The sequence below is a fragment of the Anomaloglossus baeobatrachus genome, chromosome 4 (assembly GCF_048569485.1).
Source record: "Anomaloglossus baeobatrachus isolate aAnoBae1 chromosome 4, aAnoBae1.hap1, whole genome shotgun sequence".
In the NCBI taxonomy this organism is placed as follows: Eukaryota; Metazoa; Chordata; class Amphibia; order Anura; family Aromobatidae; genus Anomaloglossus; species Anomaloglossus baeobatrachus.
In genome coordinates this window covers 442,086,196-442,109,263 of record NC_134356.1, presented here as the reverse complement: position 1 = coordinate 442,109,263, position 23,068 = coordinate 442,086,196, and the positions used below count along the sequence as shown (strand labels likewise).

The 23,068-nt window shown below is 38.9% G+C and overlaps 1 protein-coding gene across 4 annotated transcripts in view; it reads right to left on the bottom strand.

The window, feature by feature from the left end:
- VPS13C (vacuolar protein sorting 13 homolog C) overlaps positions 1 to 23,068 on the bottom strand; it is a 492,503-nt gene that overhangs the window by 12,244 nt on the left and 457,191 nt on the right. For 3 of the 4 annotated variants that reach the window (XM_075345525.1, XM_075345526.1, XM_075345527.1), the window contains 3 exons: positions 21,192 to 21,306; positions 14,183 to 14,274; positions 11,621 to 11,744 (listed from right to left, as the gene is read on the bottom strand). In XM_075345525.1, the coding sequence (XP_075201640.1) occupies positions 11,621 to 11,744; positions 14,183 to 14,274; positions 21,192 to 21,306 (331 nt within the window). Of the gene's footprint in view, positions 1 to 11,620; positions 11,745 to 14,182; positions 14,275 to 15,620; positions 19,882 to 21,191; positions 21,307 to 23,068 lie in introns of those variants that run through there. The other variant, XM_075345528.1, reaches the window with a different exon arrangement.

Genomic DNA, 23,068 nt, shown 5'->3' with positions numbered 1-23,068 from the left:
CAAGTTTTACGTAAAATGCAATAACAGGCCATCAAAACAAAGCATCTGCGCAAAAATGGTACCGTTAGAAACGACAGCTCGAGACGCAAAAAATAAGCCATCACTGAGCCATAGATCCCAAAAAATGAGAACTCTACAGGTTTCGGAATATGGCGCAAAACGTACGCCACTTTTATTGGACAAGCTTGTGAATTTTTTTGAACCCCTTAGATACAACTAAACCTATACATGTTTGGTGTCTACAAACTCGCACCGACCTCAGGCATCATACCCACACATCAGTTTTACCATATAGTGAACACCATGAATAAAACATCCCAAAAACTATTGTGCCATCACACTTTTTTTGCAGTTTTTCCACACTTCGAATTTTTTTGCTGTTTTCCAGTACACCAAATGGTAAAACTTATGGTTTCATTTAAAACTACAACTTGTCCCGCAAATAACAAGCCCTCATATGGCAAGATTGACGGAAAAATAAAAACGTTACGGCTCTCGGAAGAAGGGGAGCAAAAAACAAAAACGCAAAAACGGAAAGTGCCCCGGGGCTGAACGGGTTAAAGAATTGAAGAAAACAGTGGTACCAAGAACATCTCATGCATCACGGCAAAGAGAACGTAAAAGGGAATCTGTCAACAGGTTTTTTTTCCTACATCATCTGGGAGCAGCAAGACGTAGGCAGAGACCCTGAATTGTACAATGTACTACTTAGTTTACTGGGTGCAGCAGTTCTGACACAGAGTTTATAGATTTAACATGCAGCAGAGCAGAGAACGCTAACCACACTAGGCTCTGCATGTACAATGTACAGTCGTATGAAAAAGTTTGGGCACCCCTATTAATGTTAACCTTTTTTCTTTATAACAATTTGGGTTTTTGCAACAGCTATTTCAGTTTCATATATCTAATAACTGATGGACTGAGTAATATTTCTGGATTGAAATGAGGTTTATTGTACTAGCAGAAAATGTGCAATCCGCATTTAAAACAAAATTTGACTGGTGCAAAAGTATGATATATACTGTAGACACTGCACTCTCTACTCAACAAAAGAGTATAAAAAGACCAACAAATTTGTTTTTTTCAAAAAAACTTTTTTTGTATTTTTATTTGATTTGTCAATATTATAGGTGGAAGAGAAAATTATAATACATATGGTGGGACGTTTCGGCCTTAAACATCGGCCTTCTTCACGCCGTATTAAACTGCAGAAAAGGCAAAATAAAGTAGAATCAACACATGAAAACACGCTATTTACATACATTTACATTTATACATCAGAAAAATAGAATCTCCATCTCAGAGAAGAAAATTTTATAAAGGAATTCTTTCCATGTCAACATTAAATCCTTGGACATATGAGGTGCAACATTACATAATAGGTTACCATAGAGGTAACATGTAAAAACCAGGTAAAGAGGTGATAGTAGTAAAAGCCAAAAAACAGAGGTGAATGATAAAAATATATGCAACCTACCTCCATAGAGAAGGGGGAACTAATTTCCACAGGTGAAGGGAGTGAATGTAAGAAGGAATAGAACAGAGGGAACACTCTTGATATTGCTTTTTTTCTATTGGTCACAGAAAACAATTCCTATGAATAAAGGTAAAGGATTGAGTAGGTCACAGACCAAAATATACAGTCATAGGGACCCCTAATGGGGATATGTATGTCTGGATTGGATTACCTGATAGGTGAAGTATCTCAGGGTGCGTCTGCTTTGGCGAAATCTAATAGGTATGCCCGTAGAGTATTTGGGATTGTGATCCCTATAGTATAGAACGAGGAATAATGATGGGTATTTATTCACAAAAGATTAAAAGAAGTATCTATTGGGCATTAGCTACCTTGTAGTACTGTATATCCTTGTTTCAGTAATATTGAGAATAATGCAGAACCTTGTTCCGGCTATGTTATTCTCAATTACCGCACCACACTGTTTATCCTATAGAGAAAGGGACGTATATAATTAACCAGTCACTGGAGCTATGTTATGGGTTGTCTAGCAACAAAAATACCTTTTTGAATTCCACAAATGGGTTGTAGTTACTTGTTAGCCCTGTGTGGATCCTTGCAGTATGTGGCCCCTTAAGAGAAATGAGTTGAGCATAGGAATATTGTACATATGTGCGGTCATTAGTATACAATGTAAAGCAATGGTACCTTAGAGCAGTCTAGATTAATGGTCACCACTTGTTGCAGGGAGTAGTTAACCAGCAGAAGCTTGCTGTAATCTAGGAGAGGTAATATGTGTCAGGATTGCAAAACAAGTGCCAGGTCATGTAATGGAGCTGCTCAGCATAGTAAGCGTTACCTGTGTTATTCTTATACAGAAGGTTTGAAAGGGGGAGTGTTGAGTGTCCCTCTATGGGATAAATAGACGAAATTAGTTGATTATACACAGGGTGCTGCTAGGTGGAGGGGTGTAGGATCGCAACATACCTTATGAACGCCGTCTTCCCAGACTGTGGCTGCTGCAATGAGGGACTGCGCTCTCCGGCTATTTACTTCCGAAAACCGGAAGTGACGTCAGACGCCGGCGCATGCGCAGTAGCGCTTATGCGTTCGTATTGGTGTAAATAAGGTACCGTTAGGTATGTAGTAGAGGCACAGGCGCCTGCGCAGTTGATGATTTTAGATACTTAGGGGAATGCCAGTACTGGGAGGACGTTTTCACAGTATGTAGATGTTTGAAATAGTATACAGAGAGGATAAAAAATAGAGGATGAGAAAGGAGAAATGATAGACCTTGAGCAAAATGGTGTGTGGGAATCCCACTATAGATGGTACATATATACAATAAATAGTAAGCGAACATAAGTATATATATGTATAAACATTATGACTCTATTATAGCATCATTAGTGTATCACAATAGTTAGAAGTCATACAACGTTAGTTGTTTAACCTAAAGGAGAAAAAATGTTAATGCATATAGTATAAGGGTCCCAATATACTACTAGGTGCGTAACAGTATAGCAAACATAATACTATGTGGTGGTGCCAATATATACTTTACCATCTAACAGTGGGTGCGTAGTAGAAGCAGAAATGGTGGTAGAGAATTTTCTTAATTTTTCTGTAAAGAATTACAAGAAGATTAGTCCTCAGATATCCTACAGTTAAAAGAGTAGATAAACATGTGAAAGGTTATTTTGTAGGCCAATCAATTTCTCTATTAAGTCCTTTAGGTGTAAGGGTTTGGAGTTTGTATATCCAAAAACTTTCACGCTTTTTGGATATAGCAAGGGATAGCAAGGAGAGCCCTTTCCTTGCTAACGTGATAAAGGGTGATCATTTTGTGCACCCCAGATCTGGAAAGAGCTTTCAGATCAAGGAGCATTTTACCTGCGAAAGTAATTTCGTAGTTTATATAATCAAGTGTCCTTGTGGTTTACTGTATGTAGGGGAAACGATCCAACATGTGGGTGACAGAATCGCTAGTCACAAATCGACCATTAGATGTGGGAAATTATGGCTTCCCATCCCCCACCATTTTCATGAAGCCAGACATAGCGTGGCACAATTGCGGTTCCAAGTTATAGAAAAAGTACACAGGCCTCGACGTGGTGGCAACCACATAGAACTCCTGAAAAAGCGTGAAAGTTTTTGGATATACAAACTCCAAACCCTTACACCTAAAGGACTTAATAGAGAAATTGATTGGCCTACAAAATAACCTTTCACATGTTTATCTACTCTTTTAACTGTAGGATATCTGAGGACTAATCTTCTTGTAATTCTTTACAGAAAAATTAAGAAAATTCTCTACCACCATTTCTGCTTCTACTACGCACCCACTGTTAGATGGTAAAGTATATATTGGCACCACCACATAGTATTATGTTTGCTATACTGTTACGCACCTAGTAGTATATTGGGACCCTTATACTATATGCATTAACATTTTTTCTCCTTTAGGTTAAACAACTAACGTTGTATGACTTCTAACTATTGTGATACACTAATGATGCTATAATAGAGTCATAATGTTTATACATATATATACTTATGTTCGCTTACTATTTATTGTATATATGTACCATCTATAGTGGGATTCCCACACACCATTTTGCTCAAGGTCTATCATTTCTCCTTTCTCATCCTCTATTTTTTATCCTCTCTGTATACTATTTCAAACATCTACATACTGTGAAAACGTCCTCCCAGTACTGGCATTCCCCTAAGTATCTAAAATCATCAACTGCGCAGGCGCCTGTGCCTCTACTACATACCTAACGGTACCTTATTTACACCAATACGAACGCATAAGCGCTACTGCGCATGCGCCGGCGTCTGACGTCACTTCCGGTTTTCGGAAGTAAATAGCCGGAGAGCGCAGTCCCTCATTGCAGCAGCCACAGTCTGGGAAGACGGCGTTCATAAGGTATGTTGCGATCCTACACCCCTCCACCTAGCAGCACCCTGTGTATAATCAACTAATTTCGTCTATTTATCCCATAGAGGGACACTCAACACTCCCCCTTTCAAACCTTCTGTATAAGAATAACACAGGTAACGCTTACTATGCTGAGCAGCTCCATTACATGACCTGGCACTTGTTTTGCAATCCTGACACATATTACCTCTCCTAGATTACAGCAAGCTTCTGCTGGTTAACTACTCCCTGCAACAAGTGGTGACCATTAATCTAGACTGCTCTAAGGTACCATTGCTTTACATTGTATACTAATGACCGCACATATGTACAATATTCCTATGCTCAACTCATTTCTCTTAAGGGGCCACATACTGCAAGGATCCACACAGGGCTAACAAGTAACTACAACCCATTTGTGGAATTCAAAAAGGTATTTTTGTTGCTAGACAACCCATAACATAGCTCCAGTGACTGGTTAATTATATACGTCCCTTTCTCTATAGGATAAACAGTGTGGTGCGGTAATTGAGAATAACATAGCCGGAACAAGGTTCTGCATTATTCTCAATATTACTGAAACAAGGATATACAGTACTACAAGGTAGCTAATGCCCAATAGATACTTCTTTTAATCTTTTGTGAATAAATACCCATCATTATTCCTCGTTCTATACTATAGGGATCACAATCCCAAATACTCTACGGGCATACCTATTAGATTTCGCCAAAGCAGACGCACCCTGAGATACTTCACCTATCAGGTAATCCAATCCAGACATACATATCCCCATTAGGGGTCCCTATGACTGTATATTTTGGTCTGTGACCTACTCAATCCTTTACCTTTATTCATAGGAATTGTTTTCTGTGACCAATAGAAAAAAAGCAATATCAAGAGTGTTCCCTCTGTTCTATTCCTTCTTACATTCACTCCCTTCACCTGTGGAAATTAGTTCCCCCTTCTCTATGGAGGTAGGTTGCATATATTTTTATCATTCACCTCTGTTTTTTGGCTTTTACTACTATCACCTCTTTACCTGGTTTTTACATGTTACCTCTATGGTAACCTATTATGTAATGTTGCACCTCATATGTCCAAGGATTTAATGTTGACATGGAAAGAATTCCTTTATAAAATTTTCTTCTCTGAGATGGAGATTCTATTTTTCTGATGTATAAATGTAAATGTATGTAAATAGCGTGTTTTCATGTGTTGATTCTACTTTATTTTGCCTTTTCTGCAGTTTAATACGGCGTGAAGAAGGCCGATGTTTAAGGCCGAAACGTCCCACCATATGTATTATAATTTTCTCTTCCACCTATAATATTGACAAATCAAATAAAAATACAAAAAAAGTTTTTTTGAAAAAAACAAATTTGTTGGTCTTTTTATACTCTTTTGTTGAGTAGAGAGTGCAGTGTCTACAGTATATATGATAGTCTGGACCTTGGTCCACTCACTAGCACCTCCAAATTCACTTATAGCTGAGTGCACACCATATAGTTTTATATATGGTGCAAAAGTATGGACACCTCCACATAAAAGTGACATTAATATTTTGTAGATCCTCCTTTTGCAAAAATAACAGCCTCTAGTCGCTGCCTGTAGCTCTTAATGAGTTCCTGGATGAAGGTATATTTGACCATTCCTGTTTACAAAACAATTCCAGTTCAGTTAAGTTTGATGGTCGCTGGGCATGGACAGCACGCTTCAAATCATCCCACAGATGTTCAATGATATTCAGGTCTGGGGATTGGGATGGCCATTCCAGAACATTGTAATTGTTCCTCTGCATGAATGCCTGAGTAGATTGCATGAGCAAACAACTGAATCTTTGTTTCATCAGTCCACAGGACCTTCTTCCAAAATGTAACTGGCTTGTCCAAATGTGCTTTTGCATACCTCAGGCGACTCTGTTTGTGGCATGCTTGCAGAAACGGCTTCTTTCGCATCACTCTCCCATACAGCTTCTCCTTGTGCAACGTGCGCTGTATTGTTGACCGATGCACATTGACACCATCTGCAGCAAGATGATGCTGCAAGTCTTTGGAGGTGGTCTGTGTGATTGTCCTTGACTGTTCTCACCATTATTCTTCTCGGCCTTTCTGATATTTTTCTTGGCCTGCCACTTCTGGGCTTAACAAGAACTGTACCTGTGTTCTTCCATTTCCTTACTATGTTCCTCATAGTGGAAACTGATAGTTTAAATCTCTGAGACAACTTTTTGTATCCTTCCCCTAAACTATGTTGAATAATCTGTGTTTTCAGATCATTTGAGAGTTGTTTTGAGGAGCCCATGATGCCACTCTTCATAGGAGATTCAAATAGGAGAACAACTTGCAAGTGGCCACCTTAAATACCTTTTCTCATGATTGGATACACCTGTGTTGTGAATGTCAGTTATGCTTTGGCTGCTGGGAGGCTCCCTCTTGTGACCAGGAATGGTTTGGACATAGACCAGGTGTGTTGAGCAATGGGCGTTTCCATTGCTAACTGTCTGCTTATTTAAATCCTAGTCTGATAGCAGGCTATGCCGGATGTCAGTTGTTCTTTGTTCACCATCCTGCTTCATTCTGCTCCACACCACATCTACCCCAGATAAGTGCTTTGCTCTTTATTTGTTGTTTGGTTCTTTTACTCTTATCTGAGTTTGTCATTTACTGTGGTTGTTTTCAGTTTATTTGCATGCAGGGATTTTCCCTCTCAGTTGCTTAGCTGGGAAACTCCCTGCAGTTATGTTTGGAGTATAGCTCCTTTAAGTCCATGTGTTTGTGGCTTTTTGAATTTGTAATGATTCTTGTTTTTTGTTCATTGGTATGACAATAGCGCCTATTATAGGACGGAGTGCAGATTGTGCGATCTGAGGGCCTTTTTGTACTATCAGGAATTTGGAATTTTGCAGGGTTTTTCTCTGGCCACCATCAGCCTTTTTCCTGTCCTTTCCTATTTTAGTCCGTGGGGGCCTCACCTTTTGCTAATCCTATCATCTGTGTATTGTGTTTTCCTATATCACCGCAGTCATTGAATGTGGGGGGCTTGCTATTCTTTATCTAATTTCTGAGGCAGAGAGTTATTCATCATTTCTTCCTTTAGGATAGCTAGTTCTCCGGCTGGGTTCGCGGTGCACAGGATGTTAGTTCACCCCTTGGCTACTTCTAGTGTTGATGGTTAGTAAGGGGATGGCGGCCAGATTAGTTGCCATGCTCTTGTCACCTTTTACCAATGATTTGTGGTGGTCTTCCATGGTTCCGGATCATAACACACCTGCCTATGAAGTTTAAAGCTCAATGAGGTTACAAAACCAATTTAGTGCTTTAGTAAGTCAGTAAAAAGTAGTTAGCAGTGTTCAAATCAAGAATTTGATAAGGGTGGCCATACTTTTGCACCGGTCAAATTTTGTTTAAATGCGGATTGCACATTTTCTGTTAGTACAATAAACCTCATTTCAATCCAGAAATATTACTCAGTCCATCAGTTATTAGATATATGAAACTGAAATAGCTGTTGCAAAAACCCAAATTGTTATAAAGAAAAAAAGGTTAACATTAATAGGGGTGCCCAAACTTTTTCATATGACTGTATATAGAAAGTGAGCTGCTCATCACAGGAGGGGGGGGGGGGTTCGGACTACCAGGTAATCGCTGATGTAGTCCGGGAAATTATAATCTCCTAATGCTAAAACAATAATTGCAAGTAAACAGCATAGAGCTTGATAAGACACACATGGCTGAAATCTGTGTTTTGACCCCTAAAGCATGCTGTTGTCAGATTGCATAGCAAAAACCTGTAGACCAATTCCCTTTAAAGCGATTTTGTTTCGCATGAAAAATTATTATTCATATAATCAACTAATTTTAATACAAAATCAAATACACTAATTTATTAATCTATTATTTTTTTTGCAGTCATTGGGTACTGCCATTTGCATGTCTAAATGCATTTGGCGACAGATTCCAGTGCAGGATTTTGTCACGTTCTACTGAGCATGCTCAGCATGTCCAACAGAATGTTCTAACAATCGTTTAAAATGGTCTCTCTCTCTCTCTCGGTCAGTCTCTCTCTCTCACCCCCTCTCTCATACTCACCGATGCGACGCTGCACGGCTGTCACACTGCTCTGGCGGCTTCTCCTCATTTGAAAATGCCGGCCGCTCATTATTTTATCTCGTATTCCCTGCTTCCCCCACCCACCGGCGCCTATGATTGGTTGCAGTCACACATGCCCTCACGCTGAGTGACAGCTGTCTCGCTGCAACCAATCATAACCACCGGTGGGCGGGTGTATGTAGTGCAGTAAAATAAATAAATAAATAAAAAAAAAAAAAAAAAAAAAGAAGGCGTGCGGTCCCACCCCCATATTTTGATACCAGCTAATGTAAAGCCACACGGCTGAAAGCTGGTATTCTCAGGATGGGGAGCCCCATGTTATGGGGAGCCCCCAAGCCTAAAAATATCAGCCAGCAGACGCCCGGAATTGCCGTATCCATTTGATGCGACAGTCCTGGGACTCTACCCGGCTCATCCCGAATTGCCCTGGTGCGGTGGTAATCGGGGTAATAAGGAAATAATGGCAGCCCATAGCTGCCACGAAGTCCTAGGTTAATCATGGCAGGAGTCTAAGAGACACCCAAAATGATTAACCCTTAAGTGAAAGTAAATAAACACATACACCCGAAAAAATCCTTTATTTGGAAGAAAAAAAAAAAACACCCTCTTTCACCACTTTATTATGCCCCAAATACCCCTCCAGGTCCGGCGTAATCCACGAGGTCCCGCGACGCTTTCAGCTCTGCTACATCGGAAGTTGACAGGAGTGGCCGTACAACACCGCTGCTCCTGTGGGCTCCACACAGAAACTGAAGGGAGTCGCACTGTCAGCGGGGACGTCACTGAGGTAGTGCTGGTGTGTGTGATGATGATGGGTGCGGTAGTGCCTGCGTGTGTGCAGTGATAATGGGGGCAGTAGTACAAATGTGTGCAGTGATGATGGGGGCGGTAGTGCCGGGGTGTGTGCAGTGATGATGGGGGCGTTAGTGCCGGAGTGTGTGCGGTGATGATGGGGGCTCTATCTCTCGGCTAAAGAAAACTAACACAACGCATTATTTCACAGGAATCCGTTGCCTTTTAATCACACTATTTACAACGCATCCGTCACATAACGCATTGTGACGGATGCCAAACGACGCACATGTGAAAGTACCCTAATCCCATCATGTGATATACTCCACTGAGCCCTGTGTGTAGTCATAGCATGTGCTACACTCCACTTATCTAATCGCAGCACGTGGTACAATTTGTTTATCTAACCCCATTGTATGAAGCAGAGGAAAGCTGACAGCGCCAATTCTTTTAGTTGGTGCTACTGGCTGTTACACTTTTCTTGTGTCAATATCACTTTGCAGTCACCCCAAAATAAAAAAAATTACGCCGAACAGTGATCCGAAATTTTAACCTCCTCTCTCCTTTTCCAAATGTCTAGAAGGGGAGAAGAGGAGACATCACAACATCACGCATGTGAGCAGATCCCACTCATATTTACTGCAGTTTTGTAAAGCAGGTTAGTTGTATACTAGACTTTTACGAACAGCTGCTCCCCTAGTGTTTAAAAGTGAAAAATATACAAACTTTACATTATTTTTCAGATTTTACACCATAAAAAAATACAAATTTATATATATCTATATATATATATCTATATATATATCTATATATATATATATATATATCTATATATATATATATATATCTATATATATATATATATATCTATATATATATATATATATATATATATATATATATATATATATATATATTTATATATCTATATATTTATATATCTATATATATATAAAAATATGAAACTGTTAAGATTTTCAATTGCTGTAAAAAAAAAAAAAAAATATTTGGGGTGGTGAACACCTTAACAAATATATGCAGCTGTTGAGAAGAAGGTTTACATGCAGGGAGAGAATCAAGTTATATCCTGAAATGAATGAATGAAAGGGTGGCCCGGAGATCAGTGGTTAGCACTGCAGTCTTGCAGCGCTAGGGTCCTGGGTTCAAATCCCACCAAGGATACTATCTGCAAGGAGTTTGTATGTTCTCCCTGTGTTTGCGTGGGTTTCCTCCCACACTCCAAAGACATACTGATAGGGAGTCTAGATTGTGATCCCCAATGGGGACAGTGTTGCCAATGTATGTAAAGCACTGTGGAATTAATAGCGCTATATAAATGAATAAAATTATTATTATTATTATTATATCCTCTCGGCATCCAGTCAGTTGCGGTCATCTATGAGGTGCCACAACAACGAACAGTTACAGCTCTTCACAGCAGTGCAAAGGCACAATCACAGGCAGTGATCCTTAACAATTGCTTGGCACATTGACATGATAATTATAATGACAGCATTCAAAAGAATTTTCCAATAACATTTGACGTCTCATGTCTAGCTAAGGCCGGTTTCACATATCCGTTTTTTCGCTGTATTGCCGGATTTGGCGCACGCCAGTACAGTGTATACAGTACAATGGCAGCGCGACAAGCGCCGGTCACATGCTGTCATCTGACCGGAGCATGTGACCCGGAAGTTGTGGCACTGCCAATGTACTGTATACACTGTACTGGCGTGCGCCGATCCGGCGAAAAGCCGGATGTGTGAAACCGACCTAATTCTTTGGATTTAGTACTAATGAACTCTGTACTTTTATTACTTGGTGGATGTAAGGAATTTATGTGATAAATATACAAATTATTGACAATGTACTTTAAGGCTATATACATACACACACACACACACACACACACACACACACACACACACACACACGGTGGACTTCGTGCTAGCAAATCTGCTGCGATTTTTAATGATTATTACGGATTATTGTTTCAGAATCTTAATAGACTTCACTATGTATTGCAAGGATGAACTCAGAAAGGAATTGTGCTGAAGGACTGGACATTCTACGGATCTGAAAATCTACACTGCATATTAAATTACATAAGGATAATATCTGTAGTCTTTATATGAGTTTTGTTAAATATCATCTACATTGCTGGTAGTATAATCCTGTAAATTTACGGCTATAAAATTGGAATAGCAAATCTGCAAGTAATATGCTTAATGTGCTTTCAACCTAAAGAAGGAGTTGTTTTCAAGAAAGAAAAAAAAAAAGCAAGAACTCCTTCAGTCACCATCTATTCTCCAGCATCTTCGATAACAGTTTTCACAAACCTTTACAAAGAGATTCAATGTATTCTCTTCCACTGTTGGTGGTTGCATAAAATCGTCAAAGCAGTAATCCCAATCTATACTTGTATGTCCCAAAATCTCCACTTCCTTAACACTCATAATTCTCCTGTTAGTGGAAATAGAACCATGAAAAGATAAATGTCACATTGAGCATTTACTACAGTTTTGACAGAAATCATCATATGTTACACAAGTCTTGTTCTGAATACACTTTTCTTAGCTTATTTTAATAATATATTGAGTTCAATAGACAAATGAAAGATATAATTTTGGCCTGGAACCTTGACTAATTGCAAGGCCAGTGACACACTACCACATGAGCAGCCGGATCAGATGCACAGAGGCCCACGGGGGGGCGTCCAGCCTACAGCTGGTCCAAGCCAATTTAAAAATTTTTAAACTTGCTTTGTGCAAATTCTGCAAAATGGCAGTAGACTGGCTGTCATTCTGCTGAACCGCAGAGGGCTAACAAAAAGGTTGATAACTCACCTCACCTGTTCAGTCTCCCCTGTATGGTCCTCAGTGACTCTTCTTACAGCCGCCAATGTGAATAAATCAGGGATCTTCACGCTGGGCATAGATGTCTTTATGTGTGTGTGTGTCATAAGGTTGCAGAGACATTGTGATGTACACCGATATCCTTACAACGTGTACTGTAGGTTGGGACTTCCGGCAGGTAGCAAGGTTGCGACAACGTCAAGGTGTGCACCACAACCTTATGGTGTGAGCTATAGGCTGAAAGCCCCAGCCTAGCATGAAAATGTATGCATCTTCAAGGCATGTTGGTGGTAAGAAGAGGCGTCAAGGACAGTACAGGTACAGTAGGCATTGGAAGTGAGTAGTGTTGAGCGAGTAGTTAACTATTCGTATTCACTATGCTGTTAGTGACTACTGTCCGCTACTTGCATATTTGTTACGAGTAGCGGGCGCAATGTAAGTCAATGGGAAATCCTTGCTAAGTAGCGAGTAACCCGAAAACTGTACTATTCGCTACTCGCACGAAAAGTACGGCTTTTGGGTTACTCGCTACTTAGTGAGTATTTCCCATTGACTTACATTGCGCCCGCTATTCGTAACAAATATGCAAGTAGCGGACAGTACTCACTAACAGCATAGTGAGTACGAATAGTTAACTACTTGCTCAACACTAGAGTGAGCAAGGGTTTTTTTTTTCCCCTACATCTTACGCTCATTATTTTCTATGGTCTTTCTAGACCCCAGAGCATAATAGGAGACATTCAATTTGCAGAGAATAAATTCACTGGTGAAGCCTGCACAATTTGGTGAATTTGAATCTTGTCAGTATCAGTCAACTTTATTGATTCTGATGGTAACCACAGTAATTTCTGCATGCTGCTGTGTTCTCTTGAAGTAACCAAAAGGATTTGCATGACCTTGGTCCAATAGCTAGAGGGTAGTTTGAGGTTACCAAACCAGAGCTTAGTGCACTTTTTCCTACTTGCTGGAATCCATGGCTCTTCTTCTGACAAATAGGTCTGGAGTAACAGCATGCATGTTATGCCGCAATGATGATGTAGCTCTGGGTTTACTAATCAGCAAAATGCGCTGATGATGCCCAAAGGCAGGAGGAGGGTCACAGGACTCTTGTCTGCCAGCCACAAACTACAGATGTGGTTATAAGACCAGGGTCATGAAAAGTGTTTTACTCAAATATACAGAGTTTTCTCTTATTTTATTTTTGATTAAAATCTGAGGAAACGGTGTTGTGAGGAAGGCCCTTCTAGTCTGTCTGTACGCACACTTTCATAAATTAATATTTTTTGCTTTTTGTAGAGTTTTTATTTGGTGGGATTTAAACTTAGGATGTATGGTATGGAAGGTAGAAAGTCCAACAGTTAGCCACAAGCTGCACTGTTGTATGAGGTTTCCGTCTTGTTAATTCATGAGAAGCGAATTATAAAATATTTGTATTCTGGAGAACATGGAATTTTGTAAAGTTCCATTAGAACTCAATTTCATTCAAATAAATTCGCCCATCTCTAATGTTTATGTGTATATATGACTGGAATATAACAGAAAAAGGTGGCCAGACATACATCATGTACTGGGGTCCCTTCACTGTTGGCGTCTGAATTTGGGCTACAGTGAAAGATAGACAAATTCTCATGTTGATGAGTCCATATCAAAACACTGTTAACTCTATTATTAGTACATAATGTAAACCTTTAGCATTACATGTAGTTTAGGAATGGCTTAAGTTTTCTACTTCCTTTATATAATGTTTTTAGGTCTAATTAAGGCCACAATTGATAAAAAAAAAATGTATAAAAGGGCTAACAAAGCCATCAACTTTTTTTATGCAGTAACTGAGGATAGCACGTTTTGGACAGAAACAAGACAGAAAATGACTGACCTTAAAAAAGTAAAGTTCAGAAATTTTGTTTATTGCTCAGGACAAGTTTTCATTTTGTTTATAGGTATACTTTCAATAGCTCTCATCTGCCTCCACGCTAAGCAGTAAAATACATACTATCCTAATGAAGAGATTACTTTTTGATTTAAGGATGATAACAGAAGACTAACCTGTTGGTCACCACAAGGTTGACGTTCCTACTTTTACTTAAGCTGCAGCAGTATCTGTAGATTTCTCCGTCCATTTTTTTTATACTGGAATTCTACAATATAAAAAAAAAAAAAAGAACAATATTGATGTCATATGGAAAAAAAAATAGTTTAAGAGGTTCTATATATTTAGCCACACACCTGGAATATGCAAGAGTCGCTGGGTTGCATCCACTATGCTGATGATTCTGTATTTCCTTTGAACACTAATGTCTGCATCATAATTTATAAAAAATGTAACCTAACATCCGCCCACCTAACCTCACTGATAACCCCTCAGTGGCCACCCTCACTGCTGAGATCTCTCAAGGCTCCGTACAAGCTGACACTGTCAGACAGTCTCAGGAGGAGAAGACAATATATTTGGACTCAAGATATTTTGTTCTATAGCAGAGCTCATAAAATTGTAATGTTAATATTAAGATTATACATGTCTGAACCTAACCCAACTTTTATTTATATTATTTTCTACTTTTTTCTGTTTATCAGGCCTTTCTTTGACATCCTTTTATCATTTTTGTTTTAAGTGTCCATTTTGTCAACATTAAGATAGAGGATTCTCATTCAGTATGCTCATGCTGTTTATGGGAATGAGCTATTCTTCATTTTGATACTTTCTTACTTTTTATAAAAAGAATTTTAAAACGATATTAACTGTTAATAAAGATTATTTATTCCACACCAGTGATGTAATAGTTTGCTAGAAAAGATGGCCACACATATAAGAGAGTAACCCATAATATATCACAACCAACCAAAACACTGCAAAATGCGTTAAAGGAAACCTTTCTAAGTTTTACCCAATAAATCATTAATATGATTGTGTAGCCCTTTAATAGTTGAGCTAGTCAATCCCTTCATGACTGCTAAGCACTGCTCTAGGAGTGAGAAACAGTGTTTTGAAATGTCTGGAAATGCATTGGGGTGTGAAAATGCACTTCTAGCTGCTCAGCCTCATTATGTATCTCCTACATGACAGAGCCCTACCCCCCCCCCCTCCGGCTGATCGACAAGTCATCTGGTACACGGAGCTTGACCTATCAATCATCCACAGGTGAGGGCTTCTAGGTAGGATAGGTAAGAAATGCAGAGTAAGAATGTCAAACTAGAAAAGCATCGTCACACCCTAATGCACTTCCAGATAGGACGTCGAAATAAAATTTTTCCCTGCAGGAGGACCACTCTGGGGTCATAAAAAGATCAACCGGCTTATCTTCTAAGGGCCTACACAAATGTATAAATGGTGTTGGGGGAGATAAAAGTTTCTGACAGGCTCCCTTTAACTGATTTTGAAAAATCAAAATAAGTTGGAAATTAGTTTGAAACCAGATGAAACATTGGTCGGCAGCATGCACAACTTATAAACCCAGTTAGTCTAGGAAAAATTAGGCATAAAAAGTAAAGTTCAGAAATTTTGTTTATTGCTCCATTGAGAGACATAAGACAAATTTCTAATTTCAATATTACCATAAACACAAACATTACAGCACACATACGTATAAAGTAACATTGTTACACATATTATACTTACAACAGAAGTCAACTTGTAATTAAGAGATCATATAAGTTTATCATCATTTAAAAAAAAATTAAAAAGGTTATTGGTCCTTTATTTTCCTGTATATATCCATAAATGAATTTCTAACAAAGTTAATGGAACAACAAATGTGAAAACTGAATATTTGAAACAAGGCCGTTCAACAGCAAATTGCATTTGAGTATTGACGGACACAAACAGAAGAGGGCCCTCGTGCAAGAATATATGGGCCTTGTGCAGTCCAATAGTTCATGATAATGCAAAATTCCTCATGTGGAAATGGGACCCTCTTAACCCTTGGGTCCCTATGCGGCTGTACAGGTTGCACCATTGATATGCCCACCCCTGCATTTGAGCAACCATAAAAAAAAATATATGATGATGCAGAGAATCTGTCAACAGTTTCTGGATCTCCTAAATAAGGGCAACAAGGAATATCGACAAGTGGGCTGATGAGAAGTAGAAGAAAAGTGACCCCCTCTTTTTAAATAGAGTTTCTTCTCTCAATAGCCGCTGCAGCCCAGAGAAGATATAGCTGACTGTAATGAGGGACTAAGTGGTAATGACTACTGTGCTTAATATTCCCTGGTAATGTTACCAGGTTCTCTTTACTTACACAGAGAAATGGCCTTGTAAGGAGTTCTCACAGGCTATTTGATTTTATTCCTGAAAACTACACTTCTCATAAAAGATCATAGAGATAATTTTTAATATCAATATGTTCTTAATTAAACTGATTATATATTGTGCTTCAGTGCAGAAACGGCAGTAGAAAGTCTAATACAGTATATCACAAACGTGAGTACACCCCTCACAATTTTGTAAATATTTTATTATATCTTTTCATGGGACAACATTGATACAATGTAGAATGAGGCATCCTCAAATGGAAGGTGGAGGCGTGCAAGGTCTCTAACATCCGCCAGCTCCGTGATGCCATCATGGAGGAGTGGAAAGAGGATTCCAGTGGCTTCTGTGAAGTTCTAATGAACTCCAAAAGAGTTAAGGCCGTGCTTGAAAATAATGGTGGCCACACAAAATATTGACACTTTGGGCACAATTTTGCCATTTTCACTTAGGGGTGTAATCACTTTTGTTGTCAGCGGTTTAGACATTAAGGTTTGTGTGTTGAGTTATTTAGATGGCACACCAAATGTACACTGTTATACAAGCTGTACACTGACTAGTTTACATTGTTACAGTGTCATATCTTCAATGTTGTCCCATGAAATAACACAATATTTACAAAAATGTGAAGGATGTACTTATTTTTGTGATCTACTGTATGTTCTTACATTATTCCATAAAGAATGTACCAAGTATATAGGAATTACAAAGGCAATCATGGTCAAGGCCTTACACACTGTACACTTAGAAACCTGTACACGAAATGGGGTTGTCTAATCTAGGGAAAATATTCAGATGGTGGTCATGTTCTATGGCCGCCCCCTGTCACTTCAGATGTAGCTAGAATCATTGTGGGACTTCGTGTGAATTAGTCGGATCTGGGTGTTTTTGGGGTTAATAAATTGATGAAAGAAGGAGTTTTTCTGTATTGTATGTCAACTAAAGGATTTTTCTGTGTTTGTTTATTTTTGTTCACTTACAGCTTAATAATGGGGGGGGGGGGGGGGTGTCCCAGATGCATTCCATTACTAATCTAGGGCTTAGTGGCAGCTGTTGGCTGTTATTAACATCTTATTACCCAGATAGTCACCATACCAGAGCACTGGGGAACAGCCACATAAAGTGTCAGGATTGTCACATCTAACGGATGCAACAACCGTGGGTGGCTGCAGGCTGCTATTTGTGGGCTGAGGGGGCCCACTAAGCATGGGTCTTCCCAGCCTGAGAATACAAGCCCCAAGCTGTTGGCTTTATTATGACTGGGTATCAAAATTTGGGGGAGGGGGCGCAGGCAGTTTTTTAAATTATTTATTTCAATTCTATGTAAAATAAAAAAGCCCCATGCAGTTCCTCTTGTTTTCATACAGCGCCAAGATAAGTGGCATGGCTGGGGGCTTACTTTATTTTCCCTAATTTCCCGAGTTACCAGATCCAGATCACTAGCCGGAGTTCCCTGAGAACTTCAGGCCCGGCACCCAGATACTTCTGAAACCACACGTATCCGTAGTTTTACAGTTCGGGTCCAGCCATTACTAGTTGCAGCCTCTTCAAACTGCTGATTTGATAGGGTGCCGATATAGTTGGACTCTCACAAATTTATTTTAATAGCTTAACCTAAATATAAGAATCAAACTATAACCTGCAATTTGGAAGCTTCACAGGTTCCATATATGTATAAGGTATATTTGCCCCTGGAACATATCAAACACCGTAGGAAAGCTTAGAAAGTATACACTTGTGCTTTAAGACAGTCTATTGGTGGCTATTTCAAGAAAAAAAGTAATAGTAACATCTCCATCTCAGAAGTTGTAACCAACTACCAACCTTTACAAATGAGTAAGTAGTTCCTGAGTGTTCGAATAAGAGAAATTTAAGATGTGTGGTTTGGTTATTTTCTCTTTAAACACAGCAGGCACATTCTTGATTTAAATGTAGCCCAAAATCTATGCACAGAAAATTAGACTTTTATAACACTTATTCCAAGAAGATAGATTTAAATTATTCTAAAAGTATATTTAACCATGCAAATAGGTTGCCACAGTTTATAAACATTTTGATGGGTAACACTTCTAGAATATGATATATTGGAGATGAAGGTTTGATAGGAAGGTTGTATATCCATGCTGAATATGCACATTTCTCTTCTATTGAAAAGTGACAGTAATACATAATTCGGTGGAAGTGCGATAGGATATCTATTTTTGAGTGAAATAATAATCTACAACAAAAAATGCCATTGTATGGCGCTGGTGTAAACTCATTGTTCACACAGAGGAACAATATATACTGTATGTAATATCCTCATGTTAGACATTGGCTATTAGATGAAAATAGGACTTTCTTTTTGAGGATGTCAATAAGGCTGGAGTAACACTTGCGTGTGACTCGTGCGAGTATCGGATCGCACTACCCGGACCGGCTGGCTTCTCTTCTGCCAGGAGCGGCTCCGCTGTATGTATTTCTATTATGCTGACCCGCTCCTCTCAGGAGAGCCGCGGCAGGCCCGGGCAGAGCGATCGGATACTCGCACGAGTCACACACAAGTGTGACTCCAGCCTAACAACTAAACTTAAAGTATGGAAAAATGCGGGAATGCCTCCTGTACACATTTTTATGGGGAATATTCCTTTGTAATAGGTAAATCACACGTCAATATCTCTTAGATGGACTATTTACTTTCATCAAATACTTACAACCACAACATCATGTTAACTACTGTTCTATACAAAAGGTTTTTTTTCCGGAAAATGTCACCTCTTATTTTGTACTATAGGTACCATTACCCGTCGCAAGTTATGTTTTTCAGTTTTATTTTATGGTACAATGTTGAGACTTAAAGGGAATGTCTTTTAGAAAGGATTTTTTTTGTTAAATAGAGAAAGTATGGCAAATCGCTACGGGTCGAGCCTATAAAGCCACAATATAGTATTATATGCTAGCCTTTCTGATAAATCCTATGTCAGATCTTCCATTGATAATCAGTTCTCTATTCTAGATCTCATCATTTGATCTAACAAGACATATACAAATATGCTGTCTTTAGAAGACAAACCCCATAATCATTATTTACCTGGAGTATTCAGGAGCTATAACAACACAATAGCTAAATATGTGTAAGAATTGATATTAATGATAGCAGAAAATAAAGTAGATTGATCAAGTCAATAAAAAAAATAATAAAAAAAGGCACATAATACGACAAGTCTATACCAACCAAAACTTGGTAAAGTGAAAATGGCACAGGTAATATACAACTGTCCACCCATCTTGGGTTATTTTGTGCATGCCACATACAAATGATAAGAATCATGGTCTTGAAATAACTTTACTTGTTATGTAATATAAATGTGCAAGCTGATGGAGGTAATGGAGTTTGAGACAAGGAGGAGTCTCAGTCCTTGGCCTGAAATACACCCTAACTATGAACTAGTTCAATTATGAAGCTCAGAATGAAGATAAGAAAAATATATTTTACTCTCCTTCATTCCAATTCTTGCTGCATGGGAGGAGAGAAAAAGAAAGAACATAGAAAAGAAAGTTAGAAAATCTCTTATTCATTCACTGCAGGACATTATACACCTTCATAGGTAGTAGTAGAGATGGATACTAGCAGTAGCACACTTTTTCTCCTATGGAACAATACAATGTGGATGATTTTAGAATGAAAGTCAGCAGAGTTTTATGGATTAAACAGATTTTCATTTTCTACCCTTAAAGTGAACCAACCAGCAGGATTTTCATGTATAAAGTAAAGCCAGCTACAGAATATTTAATAGGCGGGTTGGGTTTTGCTAGTTATGCCCGCCTCTGTCTGCCTGCCTGTTCTTCCTCCTCCTTCCCCCCTGTAATAACAGAGACAGGGGGAAGGAAGGACACGCAGCAGACAGGGGAGGGAATAACTAGCAAAACCCAACCCACCTATCAAATATTCTGTACCTGCGATCAATGAAATAACAGTGAATTTCACAAACTTTACTTGCCTATATTTTAGAAACTATACAACCAGTCTCACAGCTAAAGGTATGTTTAGAATCAGCATGATAGTGCCAGTATAGCACTGGCTTTAGTTTATATAGAAAAATCCTGGTGGTTGGTCCTCTTTAACCCTTTCATGTTCACCGTCCAATAGTTAAGTCTGTCTTACCTTAGTGTTACTTTAAATTCTACAGATAAAAAAGCAGAGCTGAGTAGATGTACATTTACATCTTCACTATCATATTTCTGTTGCTTCCTTTAAAAACCACCATTCTGTCTATCAGACAACGCAAACTGCCTCAATGACTGAAAGAGAGTGGCTGCAGTGAGAATATAACTTAATTTTCTTCCATTAGCCCCTCTTTTAGTAAGCCTGCCAGACAGGATTTAGATGTGATTTATCTTGCAGATTACTATTATATTTGCAGCTAAACAGCGGTTTTGGAGGCGACCGTATACCTTTAAACAAAAAATTAAGTCAACTTTAGTTTTGCTCAATAGTTGGTACACAGAATTGAAATTAAAATTAAGTTGGACTCATTGAGGAGTACAAAAAAAAGAATAGGAATTTGCTCAGATAAACAATGGGGTGCTGAATAACCAGCCCTAAACTGTAGAATTATTAATATGCTGGCAAACAACTCAGCAGGGCCACTGATTTCAGTGAATGTCCATTGCATAAATTGTATTGGTGCATGGGAGAATTCTCAAAGCTTTACCCAGGTAGGGAAATCTGTATGTGGGACGTGGGACCTACTTCTACTACATAAACAAAGGTGTAAAACTACTCAGTCTACTGATAAAAAGCCAGAGAACTCCACAAAGACTTACCTCAAACAAGCTCAATCCCTGAGCTTCGCTTTTATTGTAAGGCCTAATTATCCCGTCATCATGAATAAAACGAGGGGGGCGAAGTGGAGAAACATCTTCTGTAGATTCTGCCACTCTAAAGGAATAAAACATAATTGTGTAAGTCTTAGAGATAAGAGTGTTTTCGCATATAAGTTCAGTATACACACACACACACAGACACAGACACAAAGACACACACCTTCATTGCCGAAAACACTGGCATCCTAGAAATTGTTCTAGAAAATGAACTGTTTCTCCCAGAAAATTATTGCAATTACATGTTTTGTTAAACAAGTTTCTTTCTCTCGTGTGTACAAGCTTCTTACGCCTCTCAACTGAAATTTTGGACCACTCGTCTTTTGCAAACTACTCCAGGTCTCACTTTCTCATATTTGAAGGGCGCCTTCTCCCAACAGCAATTCTAAGATCTCTCATCAAGTCATGAAAGGGATTTAGCTCTGGACTCATTGTGGCCAATTCAGAACTATCCAGCAATTAGTTTCCATCTATTTCTGGATGCTTCTTGAAGTATGTTTCGGGTCGCTGTTTTGTTGGAAGATCCATGACATAGGATGCGACCCCAAAACATATTTGAACCTTCATCATATTTGACTGTAGATACTGCATTCTTTTCGTTGTATGTCTCATTCTGTTTTCTGTAATCAGTAGAATGATGTGCTTTACTAAAAATAGCTCTGTCTTGGTCTCAACTGACAAGATGCTTTCCCAGAAGTATTTTGACTTGCATATATTTTGGAAAACTGCAGTCTAGCTTTTTTATGTCTCTGTGTCAGTAGTGGGGTCCTCCTGGGTCTCGTTCCATAGTGTTACATTTCATTTAACTGTCAACAAATAGCTTTTCGCTGACACTAATGTACCCTGAGCCTGCAGGATGGCTTGAATTCCATTGGAACTTGACTGGAGCTGCTTATCCACCATCCGGTCTATGTTGCGCAGCAACATTTCATCAATTTCTCACTGCCGTTCAGGTCCATAGGTTGTAAACGTTTTGATTATGTTGCGCACCGGTGTACAAAAAAACATTAAGATCTCTGGCGATAAGACTTGTACTCTTGAAATTGTTGATATTTTTCAACAATTTTGAATCTCAAGTTCTTAGAGAGTTGTCTTTTCCTCTTTCTGTTATCCCTGCTTAATGTGGCACAAACAGGCAAAATTTGAGTAAACGTCTTCTATTTTCATCTGGTTTCAGGTGTGTTTTCATATTGCCCATACCTGTTACTTGCTGCAAAAGAGTTAAAGTGATCATCACATGCTTGAAACAATGTTGTTTACTCTCAATTTTTGAAAGGTGTCAACAATTATGTCCGGCCATTATTAGGGGTTTGCGTGTTCAATTTGCTTTTATTTCCCTCCTGTGTTTTAGGTTTTGTTCCAATATACACAAAGGAAATAAACATGTATACCAAAGGGTAAATGCAATAATTTTTTGGGGAGAAATACTTCATTTTCTGGAACAATTTCAAGGATGCCAACACTTTCGGCCATGACTGTATGTATATATTTATTATACAAGAGATCAATAGGTTCATTGAACTCCCTATAAATAAAATGTACACTTCTTTAAGGCAGCAAATGAGACAAGTTTACATGCTGCTGATACGCTTAGGTGGGCTTCACATCAGCGTTATTCTGCCACAATGCAGGATACGGCACAAATGCATTTCACTTCAATGCATTTCTTATGGACTTGCGGCAAGTTCCGGTCACATGCGGTTGTGTGCGTTATACACAACCGCATGTGACCCGAACTTGACGCGCGTCCATAGGAGATGCATTGACGTGAAACGCATTTGTGCTGGATCCGGCATTGCGGCAGAATACCACCGATTTGA